Below are 12,476 nucleotides of genomic sequence, written 5' to 3' on the forward strand. Positions count from 1 at the left end.
CTTGACAATGGTCACACTTCTGTATGTCTTTTACGGCACTCAAAAACATAGTTGGCCAGTAATATCCGACTCTCATGGCTAGGGCTGCTACCATCTTTTCCCCCATATGCATCCCGCATATTCCTTCATGTATTTCTTTGATTACATTTTCGGCTTTCTCCAGGTCAATGCATTTGATGGAAGCTCCTAATAGGATTTCCTATATAGGGTCCTTTTAATCACTTCGTATTGTAAGGCCCAGACCTTTAGTTTTCTTGCTTCCTCTCTATCGTCTGGGACTGTCTCCTCCCGAAGGTATTTCAGGAGAGGAGTCATCTAGTTGTCCTCCAACACTTCTGTTACTTTTGCTATTGACGGGTGCCGAAGAACTTCCACTTTTACTTCTTTGGCCAAGTGATTAAAAGCTATGGTGGCCAATTTTCTTAAAGCATCAGCCTTTTTGTTGGAGCTTCTGGGTATGTGTGTCACTTTTGCATTTTCAAACTTTTTTAATAGCTCATGCGTCTTCCTTAAGTACTCCATCATCTTGGGGTCCTTAGCATCATAACTCCTCCCGACTTGATTGGCCTCCAGTAAAGAATCAACGTGATCTTTAACCCTTTTGGCTTTTACCCTTTCTGCCATCCTAAGGCCAGTTAGCAGTGCCTTGTATTGAGCCTCGTTGTTGGTGCTGGGGAAATCCAATCGTAACGCGTAGGTCAAATCAATACCTTCAGGACTAACTAGAATGAGTCCTTCCCCACTTCCTTCTTCATTAGAGGCCCCATCAGTATACATGTTCCACAGGGCTCCTTTTGGGGTTGTTTCTTTTGTTACATCTGCCTTGGTGGTTATCATCTCTTCTTCTTCTTCTTCTTCTATTAAAAAATCAGCCATCACCTGCCCCTCAATGGCAACTTGAGGCTTGTACTCAATGGTGTGATCCCCTAGCTCAATCGCTCATTTGGTCAGCCTCCCTGATATCTCTAGTTTTGGCAGTACCTGTTGTAGAGGCTGATTGGTGAGCACTTGTATGACATGTGCTTGGAAGTATCGTCGTAATTTCCTAGCCGTATAAATGAGGGCCAAAACCAATTTTTCCACTGGCAGATACCTTTCCTCTGGCCCCTTTAACGTATGACTGACGAAGTAGATTGGTATCTGTGTCTCCCCTCTTTCAACCGTTAGCACGGAACTGATGGTTTTAGATGTGTAGGGTGAGCACCTCCCCAGGTTTAAGGGTTGATATTGTGGGGAGTTCACATAGGTGGGCCTTTAGATCCTGGAAGGCCTTCTGCTTCACTGACCCAACAGAACTTGCTTTTCTTGCTGCTCCTTCTTAAAACAGCCATGAACGGGAGGGTTCTTTCTGCTATCTTGGAGAGAAATCTATTCAGAGCCACCAATATCCCGTTTAACCTTGCAGTTCCTTGAGGTTCTTTGGGGGCTTCACTTGGAGCAGTGCCTCCACTTTCTCGGGGTTGGCCTTGATTCCATCTCTCATCACTAATACCCCCCCCCAAATTTCCCCTCTTCGACCCCAAAGGAGCACTTGCCCGGATTCAGTTTTATGTTGGCTCTCCTTAGGGTTTGGAACTTTTCTCTAATGTCATTCAACATTCCCTCTTCATTTTTGCTTTTGAAGACTAATTCGTCAACATAAATTTCAACATTCATTTTCCTTTGTTCTTCGAAAAGCTCGCCCATGAACTGTTGGTACGTTACCCCTGCATTTTTTAGCCCAAAAGGTGTTTTCGTGTAGCAATAGGTTCCTTCATCAGTGTAAAATGATGTCTTCTCTTCATCCTTAGGGTTCATCTGTACCTGATGATATCCTTTGTATGCATCTAAAAAACACCTGAAAGGAAACTGGGCTAAAGATTCGATCTTCTTTTCTACTTCCGGCAGGGGGTAGGCATCTTTGGGACATGCCTTATTCAAATCTTTAACGTTGATACATATTCGCCAATTGTGATCTGACTTAGATATCATTACCGGGTTCGATATCCACTGAGGATACCTCACCTTTCGCACTATTCTTACCTGTAAGAACTTCCAGGTTTCCTCTAAAACAGCCTGGCTTTTTTCCGGCCCCAGGCTTCTCTTCTTTTGTTTAACAGGTTCCATCTAGTGGAACTCCTTGAAGCTATGCTGTACCTGGTCTTGTGGTATCTCCGTTATGTCTTCATGCCTCTATGCAAAGACATCGGTATTCCTTAACAGCAGTTCCTTCAATCCTAGTTTCCCCTTGTCAGACAGTCGGGTCCCTATTTTTACTGTTTGCTTCGGATGTTCCCCATTTAGGACCCACTCTTCCATTCCCTCATGCTTTTTCTTTGGTTTTCCCCCTGCCTCTATACTTGCAACAATCTCGGCTGAGAACCATATGGTAGCCACTCCCCTTGGAGTGGGAAATTTTATGCCTCCGTGTGTGGTGAAGGCTATTACCTTGAGGGCTCTCATCCCGGGGCGCTTGAGTATGATGTTGTATTTGGATGGAGCTCTCACTACTAAGAATCGTAGGCGTACTGCCCTAACCCTTTCCCCGTCCCTGAGGCTGAAAGGAAGGGTTAGAGAGCCCAGAGGTTTCATAACATCCCCTTAGAACCCCATTAATGGGCACAAGTCTTCCTCCAATTGGCTCCTAACTTCCCTTTGAAGCCTGGTTAAACAGTGCTCACACATAATTTCCACGCCACTTTCCCCGTCAACGTGTACACGTGCTATACGATGCCCAGCTACACTAGCTCATATGCTTAGTGGCATTTCTCTAGCATCTTCGTTACTTAGCCCCAAAAATGATAGAGGCAAGTTCATCCACGAGGGATTTGATGGGAACGCCTCTATTTTCCTCACTTTGGATGCTCTCTCCTTTCCTTCATTTTCATCCTCTCGCCCCCTGCTCATGTCCACAAAGTGTTTATCTTCATCTTCCTCTTTGACTTTCGAGGAGGACTCCTTAGAGGGCAGCGGCAATTGCCTTGCTTTCAACACAGCTTCCCATAGCCTCTTTAGCTGTACACAATTTTCAGTGGTGTGTCCCTGACTTTTGTTTTAATTTTAGTACCCCTTTTGTCTGCTATCATCACATCTCTTGACTACGGAACCTGCCTTTCGCCAGGAGGGGCCTGTGACGGGGGGGCCTCTTGTCGTGAATACATAGGGAAACGTGGAGGATAATAGGAGAGGGTGGACGACGGGGGATGGGGAGGCCTGTAAAGAGCAAATATTCCTCCCTCCCAGGATGATATCCCTCTAGTTACTAGGGACCCCCTACATGTTTCCCTCCATTTCCTCTTGGCTTTAAAACTCCCTTCTTTTCTTCCCACTCTCTTAGTTTGGAACCCGTGTCTTTTCCCCTAACAAAAGCTCGGACCCTGTCCATGAGCTGGTCAAACGTGGTAGGGAAGTCTTCCCCCACTTTCTTTGTGAGCTAGGAAAACCTCACCATCCCCGTTAATGAACCCAATTATTTTCATCACCTCCGGACTACCTTGATGTTCATACTTACGGCCACATACCTTTCCATTAACTGTTCCACCTTTTCTTCATCCCTTCTTTGAATGTGTAAAAACTCGTTGGGGTACTTCATAGCCTTTTATTGTTGACTAAAGTTTCGGAGGAACTTTTCTTGTAGCTCTTCATAGCAATCAATGCTCCCTGGATCGAGACTGTCAAACCAAACTCGAGCTCCCCCCATCAACGTTTGAGGGAACATGAGGCACCACACGGGCATGGACAGCCCACTTACGAGCCCTGCTCATCTGAAAGTGTGTAGGTGGTCGTTCGGGTTGTCTTATTTATCCACCGTGGATGGGTACCGCAATTTTGACGGTAACGGGGCTTCAGCTATACGTTTGGTGAACTTGGAAACGTCAGATGTGTCTTTGGGTCGGTAAGGAGCTTCTAAAAGATCCCCAGGAGTCTTCTCCTTTCCCTTAGATGCGGAAAGGAGATCCACTAAAGATTCTAGTAGCGAGTTAGGAACTTTGTCTGCAGTATCTCTGTCATCTGCATTCTTGTCCGGACTTGGGGTTTCGAATGAGAATCGAGCCCGAAGGGCCTCTAGTCTTTCTTTTTTCTCTTGCTCCTCCAAGAAAGCTTTAAAGCATCCTTGTGAGTTCTTATGAACTCAGGATTGACCTTCCATCCTTCTTTCTCGTTTCCCTCCTATCTGGGATAATTCTTCTTGGCATCATCTTGTTCAGTTTCATTTTCGATCAATACGGGACAATCAGTGTCCTGCTGACTCCCCATAACTTGCCTCGCCGTACTTGTTTCTCCTGGTTTGATGACCACATTGCTCTTCCCCGAATTTATAGGGAACAGCAACGACGTCTCGTCTTGGTTTTGATCAGCCATTCTTCTTCAAGGTTTTGAATGAGACATGTGATCAAAAGGTCCCACGGATGGCGCCAATATTGAAACCTATTCCCACGGGGGGGGGGGGGGTAACGTTTCAAACAGTATTAGGAGAATGGTGATCGGGAATGTGTTTGTGAGTATTATAGAGTAGATGATTAACATGTCTTTACATGATCTTCCCCTTCCCTTATATAGAGGAAGGGGTTACATATTTCATCTAATGGTTACATTAATATTTCACATTTCCATCGGTTCATCTTTTCTTCCTCCGATTCCGAAGTTTTTTGGATCTTTATCTTTGGGTCACGCCCCTTATCTAGAGACAACCATGCCTTGGGCCACTAACCGGATCAGTTGCACATGAGGATGTTTCTGTAACACCCTGTCTTAAGCAGAAACGCCTGAGTGTGACGTACGGATCGCTCAAACACACGTGGCACTATTAAATGGCCATAATATCAGTAATTCGTTTCAAAGCATCATAATACACAATTTTTCCAAGTAATAATGAAACGAATTCATACAAAAGCAATTTATTTAAATAACTCTATTTATTTCTTTTATTCCTAAGCTAGTGACTTCCATAAGCAATCCACTAATCACAGCACCTGTAGCATCCATATAAAATAAAAGTCAACTACAAGTAGTTGGTGAGAATCATCATAGTTTGTTATAATACATAAAAAGCATATAATTCTATGAACCGTGTAATCAACGCAAGTAAAGTCCTTTCCAATTGGTAACAACCAACGTACTCGGGATATCGCACAATGTACGCAAGGTTCTTTCTTGTTGAGGCCGAACAACGTGTTAGTATATGAAATGTGACAAATGCTGGGAGTTCAACCGAGGAGTCGCTTTGCCTTTCTATAAGATGAAAGTTAATGAATGGAAGAAAGATTAACAAATGAGAAGTGAATAAGACAAATGAGAACCATGCAAATCTAATAAATGAGCAAAAGAAGGAGCTTGGCTAACGAATGTGGTGGTCAACTATCGAATGGGAATGAGTGTTTGGAGAATTGATTCTAACGAATGAGCATGTCAAGATTGATAAATGAGAGACATGTTAGTCTTAACGAATGAGTATGTATGTAGCTTAACGAATGTGTTAGTTCTAGTAATGAATGAGCTACTTAGTATATATATATGTTCACAGTTAGTTAGAAAGTTAGTTGAGAGAATCGATTTTCTACGAGACGCCGTTTGTACCGTCACTCTGCCGAAATTTCTAATGAACTTTAACGCGTTATTATTTACATCTAGTGTACATGCTCGGTTGTTTTCGTTCACCGATTAGTACCGAAACGTACCGAAACATTCACCGTGCGTTTTCGGTTTCGTAGATTAATATTGAGTTATTCGATCCTCATCGGGAAAAACAAGTGGTATCAGAGCTTTCGGTGCTCGATTTTACGCCTAATCGCTGAATACTGTGTTAAAGCGTTGACCGATTGTGTTCGATTTTGATTCCGAAGCGTCCGTGTTCTTCGTATTGAGTTTGACATAGAGAACTGTTTAGAAGTGATATACAATCGATTTCGTGTTCAAATATGAGTTTAAGTTGATGTTTGATGATGGTTTTGATTTTTCCGGTGACAATTCCGGCCATAACCACTATTCCGGCAAGCTTAACCACTTTTTCCGGACGAGTCGTTTTTCCGGCGCGCATAACTAAATTTTCCGGCTAGGTTTACGTCATAAAATTGAAAAAAAAAAGTTGATGATATATTCTGTTACAAATTGAATCTCAACACCAGCAGATTATGATAACCGTCATCTAATTCGCTTCATAAATTGTAAATTGATTGGTGAATGTTAATCGATTCCATTTCATCGTCTTCGTTATCCACGCTAAGAATATCAAATTCGTAATCAGATCGTGATTTTACCAGTCCAATTCAATCCGTCTCTTTCCGATTCCGTGTTCGAATTGTCAATTTGATTCGGTGTTCGTTTTGGTCTAGTAGATTCGTTTTGATGTTAATTTCGTGTTGCATTTATTTCGCGTTCCGTGATTGAGTTAGAATTCGAGTTCAATTAGATTCACGGTGAAATTTGTAAGTTTTCCGGTGTTGTAATTGTACTTTCCGGTGACACATGAATTTTCCGTCAACTGTTGAAGAAAAATGAGTTCATACGCACGCTAACATAAAATTTGAAAGAATTCTCATACACCAGACCTGCTGACTTATTTCATACTTTCATGCGTATGAGTGGTGGCTGTAATGGGAGTTAGGTGCATGCAAGTTTAATTTGAAATGCACAGGTCAAGATCATTTTATTTGATGTTCACAAATTCATGGGCATGACATAACCATCAGCTTCATATGTTTTGAAATTAAGTTTGGTATTTTGAAAAGTTTATTACTAAAGGGGTTTTTTAGTCATTATGGAAGATGGTGCTTTAAACGAGTATGTTGGTGTTGTTGCTCGGGATATAAAGTTTGGGTCAGATTTGGGTTTGACTTCGTGTGGCGAATTATTGAAGTTGTTTGCCATTTGGTTACTTGAGTTTATTTGCCAAACGGGCCAAATCAAAAGAAATCGGATTTTTAAAATGAGTGAAGGTTAAAACGGCTGAATTTGCTGAAACGCGCTGATTTCGCGCTGAAATTGCTGAAAACGTGCTTAAACGAGCTGTTTTATGTGCAGAAAATGCTGTTAAACGAGCTGCAACGTGCTGAAAGTTGCTGAAATTACTGATTTGCTGTTAAAACTTGCTGAAAACGAGCTGAAAGTTGCTGTTTTTGCATTAAAGTTTGCTGAAACTGGCCGAAAACGAGCTGAAACGAACCTGAACTTGCTGAAAATTGCTAAAACTTGCTAAACTGGGCTGAAACGCGCCGTTTTGGTGCTGAAATTTGCTGAACTACTGCTAATAAGCCGCGAGTTGCTATTAACGTGATAATTTTTTAGTTCAGAATTTGTTTAGAGCTTAATGAACGTCTTTTGATCAAACTTTTCAATGGGACAAAGTTTGTTTCGATCAAAGACGTTATTACAAGTTCGGGTCAAAATTTTTCGATTTTCGTTTTGCTGCTCAGCTCGCGTATTCGTTAAATTTCAAGAGATGCTGACTTATTATTATTATTCAGTTGTTACAGCATCGGTCGTGCAGTTTAGTTTATCTCCTAATGGGATCGAAGTTCCAAAGCTTACAAACATTGCTGATCTCATGGATTGGAAAGTTTGTTTTGAAGAATATATTGTTTTGGTTGATAAAGATTTATTGATACCGATAAAAGAAAGGGGTTATTATCTTCCGATGATGGTTAAACTACTCCCTTGGGGTTTGCCAAAACGAGCTTCAGAACCTTATTCTTGTGAACAAGCTGAGTATGAGCTTGCATAGAAGGCATTTGCTATACTTAAATCGGCAATATCATTTAATGTATTATATGCACTCAATGAATCCAAAGGAGAATTCAAAAAATGCGAGAATTCATACGAGATATGGATTTCTCTTGATCGACAATATGATCTCGTTTTTAAACGTCTTAAGCCTGCGTTTGATACATTTAAGAAATTGCCTGATGAAAGTCTAATTGTGATGATTGGGAGATTTTTTGATCTGTTGAAGGCATTGGATGAAAACACAACTCGCGCATCAGATGAAAAGATAAAAGAGAGATTATTTGACATTCTTTATGGTCAAGATTCAAGATTTTTCTTGGAAAAATTGTTTCAACATCATCATCTGAATCTTCGCAGACGTCAGCGGTGACTGATGAGATTTCATGAGTAGAATCTTTTGATTTTGAAGTGGACGAAGATTGGTTAATGGATTTGAAGAAAGCTCATGTTGATGATGGATGGTCTATGCTTGCAGATGAAATATCCAAGACCACATCATCAATGAATGTTGATAAAGATCCAAATGCGATGGAAATTATCATGCCAACCCAGGTGATTCTTCATGATAATCTTTATGAATCTTATGATTTCATGCCAACGTCACCTAAGGTATCTTCTAAACCATCTGATTCGTTCGTTTATGTGCTAAGAATTTAAATTCATTTGTTGTTGATGAACCTCAGAAAATTGATTGTTCTCAATGTGGTGAATACAAGTCTAAACTTGAATCAATTCGTCACCACAATGAGCAATTAGTTTTTGATTTAACATGTATTCGTGATAACTAAAGACAAGTGGTTGAAAATAATCAAAAATCTAAAGATAAGATTGATGCCTTGTCGATTAGTAATCATTACTTGAAAGCAAAGGTTGAGTGTAAATTATTAATCATCAAAAATTTTGGAATTGAGAACCAAAATAACTAAGCTTGAAAATGAGGTGCTGGAGTTAAAGAATAAATTGGATGAATTAAGATATTCATCTTTTTTACTCAATGAAATCATTGAAGTTAACAGCAATCTTCGAAAGGTAAAGCTGGTTTAGGGTTTGTTGAAATGCCTTCTCCTTTTCACACTGATTACACCATGCGACCAGACACGGTAGATCTAATAGAAGTGGACATTGACTATCCACTGACAAATAGATTCTCCTGTGACTGTTAGTAAGGTTAAAATAATCAACGAGGAGAAAGTTAAACCAATTGATTCAATAAGGGCTGTTAAGAAAGAAACAAATTATTTAACTCAAAAATCTCATATTCAAAGCGATATAGTTTTCTTTCAGACTAATGATGATATTCTTATTGAAGATATGGTTGAACCAGTGGTGATTCACAAAAATGAAAATATACTTGTTGAAAATCATATTCTTTGTGAACAAAAAACTGCTGAGAAATCAAAAATTGGTAAACCAAAATTGGTTGGTACACCAAAGACATGTGAGAAGAAAGTTATTTCTAAAAAGATATCAAAATCATTTTCAAAACCAAGTGTTAAGGGTAAAAACTGGAAGGTTTATAAATTAAAAGGTGTTGACAAGATGTTTGCTGATAAGCTCTTTCCAATAGCTCTTGTTAAACCTGAGTGTGCTGAAAAAGTTTATAATTGTGATTACTCAGATTTTCTTAATCGTGATGCATCAGTGATGCCTATTGGGGAAATGAAAAAGATAAAATCAAAACCCCAAAAGGAATCCAAACCAGTTTTATTTCAACAGAATAGATTTGTCAAATCTACTGGTTCTGATGTATTGGAAAATTTTGCACAATGTTCAAATCTTGAATTTTTCATAAAGAAGAAAAATAAGAAAATTCAACCCTCCACGTCTAATCTTGTAACTGAATCATCTTTGCGCGGGTTGAATTGAGAAAGTGTTTTTATTGTAATGTCAAAGGACATCTGATTATTGATTGTCCTTACAGGAGAAAACTCAAATTGCCTGATGCTTTTAGTAAGATTTCTTTAACTTTTGGGCAATTTGAGACACTTGAACAAAAAGCTAAAAAACAAAGAGTTTATCTTAATTCATTGTTAAAATCTCATGAAACGTCTCATAGTTCTGATAATGTTAAATTTTTGAGACAACAAGCTGATAAATCGCTACCAGCTTGGAAACCAAAGATTCCAACTGCATGTGCTGATCACGTTGAGGATACTGGTCGACCTAAGATTATGGTCTGGGTTCAGTTTCTCATTAATTATTTAGTTTTTGTACAGGGATACAGAAGATCTATTAATGTTATATGGATTGTTGCTAAATCAGATTTGTTGATAGTGGATTATCTTGGCATATTGGTTTTGTTTAGTTTGATTTGATTGTTATTTGCAAAGATTTAAAATTCATAAAATTTTCAATCGGCAAACTTGTTCACCATTCATATTTTTAAAATGCAAGATTTCTTTTTGGTGAACAAGATCTTCAAAAGAGGTATCCATGTTGGAAGATCGTTTTCATTTTTCGTTATTTTCTACAAATTTTTTGTTATTGTTTATATTTTTAGGGGGAGAATTAGAAAAATCCAAAAAAGATTGTGTTTTTAGTATGAAAAATATAAAAAAAATACAAAAATAGGTTGTTAATTTTGAATAATATAAAATTTGAGAAATGTGATCCGACATATATGGGAAATGATAGTACATTAACTTAGCGGACCTCATACATGAATAAACTAGACTAAAAAGTGCCGTAAGATCAATTGTATGATTTGTATGATAGGCTTAACAGATCGTATAAATGCTGAAAAGATATAAACTTAAATACTTGCCAAATTTAGTGGTGTTACATCTTGATGCATAGTTAATATCTGTTTTTAGTACCAAAAAGTTTAAAGATTGCTGTGTGTGCATGTGTTCATTTTGCAAAGAAATTCAACTTATTTTTCTTTTTATTTTGTGAAGAAATTCAACTTTATTTTTCTTTATTTTTATTCAAATCTTGGATTCTCTCTTACGCGATAAGATTATCCAACCTGAGGGTTAAGATTTGGATATTCTGCTTTATTTTCTTGGTGTTTCGTATAAAGCCTTGGACTTTCTCCGTGCGATAATATGGTATTATTCGAATTGATTGTTAAGGCCTTATACAACTTTAATTTATTTTAATATTTTTATTTTGTTAAAATGCAACCTTATCTGCGTGTAGTAATACCGATCTTAAGGGAAAATTTTAACTTTCTGCTTTATTTTCTTTTTATTATTTTTACATGAGTCACAGCTCATCAATTTAAAGAAAAAGGAAACACGTACATGAGAAATTCACTGTATAAGAGATATAAAAATTGTGTCTGATAGGTGGGATCCACATAAGATTTGTGCTTAATTGAATCTTAATACGTATCGTAAAGTTACTGAAGGATCTGTATAAATTTTAAAGTGCACAATTATATCTGCAATCATCAATGGGTTAGGTGCATAATAATGTCTAAATTGAAGTGTAGTCTAGGATGTTACTAGTCAATATGATCCCATGTCGCAATCTTTCTCACAAAAATATGTACTACTTACATTTACTGCTTTATTTTCTTTTCGTTATTTTGAGAAAAATACAAAAACGTTTTAGGTGTGTGTTGATATAAAATTTGAAAAATCAAAAATATTTTGGGTGTGTTTTAGCATAAAGTTTGTAAAAACCAAAAAGATTTTTTCTCTCCAATTTATTTTTGATCTTCCTACAAGCGATATACATTTTTAAATTGTTTTACCAAGTTAAAAAAAATTGTTTTCACCATTACACATTCTTGTTCATACATTTTTTGCTCAAATGCTAAATCAAGATAAACTTTAGCTGTTTGGTATGAGGTAATGAAATGGACGACGGAATGGAATGGACGTGGTAATGGAATGGACGACGGAATGGAATGGGTTATTACCATTCCAATGAGATGTTTGGTTACTACATGGGAATGCAATGAATGAATTACTTTGCGTTGTTTGGTAGGTAGGAAAAAAAAGAAAAAATAAAACTAAAATGGTAGTGAGTGGCGTTGGTGGCGGGAGGTAGGTCACAGTCATGAAATTGGTGGGCGGTGATGGTGGTTGGTGGTGGTGGGCGACGGGAGATAGTGGTGGTTAGAGGTGGGTGGGCGACGGGATATAATGTTGGTTGGAGGTGGGTGGTGGTGGTGGCGGTAATGGTGGAGGTGGCAGGCGGTGGTGGCAATGGCGGCAGTGGGCAGCGGTGACGATGGGCAGCAGGTGGTGGCGGCGACGGGCGGGGGCGATGGTTGATGGTGGCAGCGGACAGGTGGCGGTGGTGGGCGGCTGGCACTAATGACAGGGGTTGGTGGCGGCAACAACGGCGGTGGACTATAATGGTGGTGGTTGGTGGCGACGGCGGTGGTGGTTGGTGGTGGTGGTGGGTGTTGATGGTGGTGGCGGGAGGGTGGTAAAGGTGATGTAGGGTGAAAGAAGGAATGGAATGAAAAAAAAAACATGGGGTATGGATGGAATGAAATTGGGGTATCTTAGAGGGAATGAAATGGAATAGGTAATGGGTCATTCCATTCCTTTGATCAACTAAACACACTTTTCTTCATTCCCTCACAATGAATCATTCCATTCCGCCCTCCATTCCTACATACCAAAAGCTACCTTACAGTTTATTGATGGAATGTGTTGATTGACTGCAGTCATGATAAGAGTGATGATTATTCAATCCTTGAATATTCTCAAGATGGTGAATTTAAGGTATGGCAGAGTATTCATCAGGGTGAGTGAAGATGCTGATCGTGTATAAAAGATTGATGCTGATAAAGATTGGAGACGTATAGCTAATGC

The 12,476-nt window shown here is 39.0% G+C and overlaps 1 protein-coding gene across 1 annotated transcript; it reads right to left on the reverse strand.

Annotated features, from left to right (window-relative positions):
• Positions 1 to 315: 315 nt before the first annotated feature.
• LOC143561213 (uncharacterized) lies at positions 316 to 876 on the reverse strand. The gene has a single exon (XM_077049341.1). It carries the CDS (start codon positions 874 to 876, stop codon positions 316 to 318), a length of 561 nt encoding a protein of 186 aa, XP_076905456.1.
• Positions 877 to 12,476: the final 11,600 nt, after the last annotated feature.

Source organism: Bidens hawaiensis, unplaced genomic scaffold (genome assembly GCF_021521415.1).
Source record: "Bidens hawaiensis isolate Kalapana, Puna unplaced genomic scaffold, B.hawaiensis_p1.1 tig00020642_1, whole genome shotgun sequence".
Classification (NCBI taxonomy): domain Eukaryota; kingdom Viridiplantae; phylum Streptophyta; class Magnoliopsida; order Asterales; family Asteraceae; genus Bidens; species Bidens hawaiensis.

Coding starts and splice junctions, on each gene's coding strand:
- LOC143561213 (XM_077049341.1), bottom strand. CDS start 876: ATGGCTGATTTTTTAATAGAAGAAGAAGAAGAAGAAGAGATGATAACC.